Source organism: Pygoscelis adeliae, unplaced genomic scaffold (genome assembly GCF_000699105.1).
Source record: "Pygoscelis adeliae isolate BGI_AS28 unplaced genomic scaffold, ASM69910v1 Scaffold1277, whole genome shotgun sequence".
NCBI classification, from domain to species: domain Eukaryota; kingdom Metazoa; phylum Chordata; class Aves; order Sphenisciformes; family Spheniscidae; genus Pygoscelis; species Pygoscelis adeliae.
In genome coordinates this window covers 28,108-28,985 of record NW_008825096.1, presented here as the reverse complement: position 1 = coordinate 28,985, position 878 = coordinate 28,108, and the positions used below count along the sequence as shown (strand labels likewise).

Here is an 878-nt window from a genome sequence, read left to right as displayed (position 1 = left end):
TCCCGCCAGCCTCTCCCCGGGGACGCCCCGGGCAGGCGCCGAACGTGTGCAGGCTGTGCCCGCCGCCCTCCACGTGCGCTCGTCTCCTGCCTGGCGAGCAGCGTGTCCTTGGAGCGCTGCGGGGAGCTGGGGCAGCGCTTGGCTGGGAGTGTGAGACCCTTGTGTGTGTGGCAGTGGGATGCACAACCTGCTGCTCGGGTGGCCGTGAACCCTCTTGCCCACCCAGCCAGGGGGCCCGCGGGGGGTCTCCTCCCCGGGGCTCTCCCTCTGGTCCCTGGGCATCCCTCCGGCTTCGTGGTGGGTGCATGGCCAGCACTGGGTGGGAGGGAACGTCCCAGTCTCCCAGGCTGGGACGGGGCTGGGAGCAGGCAGGGAGTGGGCAGGGAGCGTAGGGTGGCTCCGGGGTGGGAGGGACATTGGTGCTGCCTCTGGGCTCTTCCCATGGGCAGGAGCAGGGCAGGGGGACAGCCACAACCCCTCTGTGTTGGCAGAGCCCTTTCCACTTCCACATGGACCGGCAGAGCTCGCTGGAGACGCTGGTGGACGTGCTGGTGAGCGTCCTGCAGGCCAACAACTGGCAGGAGACCAACCTGGTGCTCTGCCACCCCTGGGACGTCTCCGGCTTCCTCAGCCTCTGGGCCCACCGCTCCCAGCTCTTCCTCCGCACCGTCCTGGACCTCGGCTACCTGGACGAGCCTGGGGCCACCCACTACCTCCGGCAGCACGGGGAGCGCTTCAGGGCCCTCTCCAGCCCCGTGCTGGTGCTCGGCTGCGACCTGCAGCGCGCTCGGCTCATCTTCCGGGTGGCTGAGGAGTCAGGGCTGCTGCCGCAGGAGGTTCACTGGATGCTGGGCTCCCCGCCCCGCGGCCGGCGGGCG

The 878-nt window shown here is 70.7% G+C and overlaps 1 protein-coding gene across 1 annotated transcript in view; it reads left to right on the top strand.

Moving 5' to 3' along the window:
- The window catches only part of GRIN3B (glutamate receptor, ionotropic, N-methyl-D-aspartate 3B), a 10,752-nt gene that overhangs the window by 3,763 nt on the left and 6,111 nt on the right, over window positions 1-878 (top strand). The window contains exon 2 of the mRNA XM_009327003.1: window positions 492-871. Within this exon, the coding sequence (XP_009325278.1) occupies window positions 492-871 (380 nt within the window). The remainder of the gene's footprint in view (window positions 1-491; window positions 872-878) is intronic.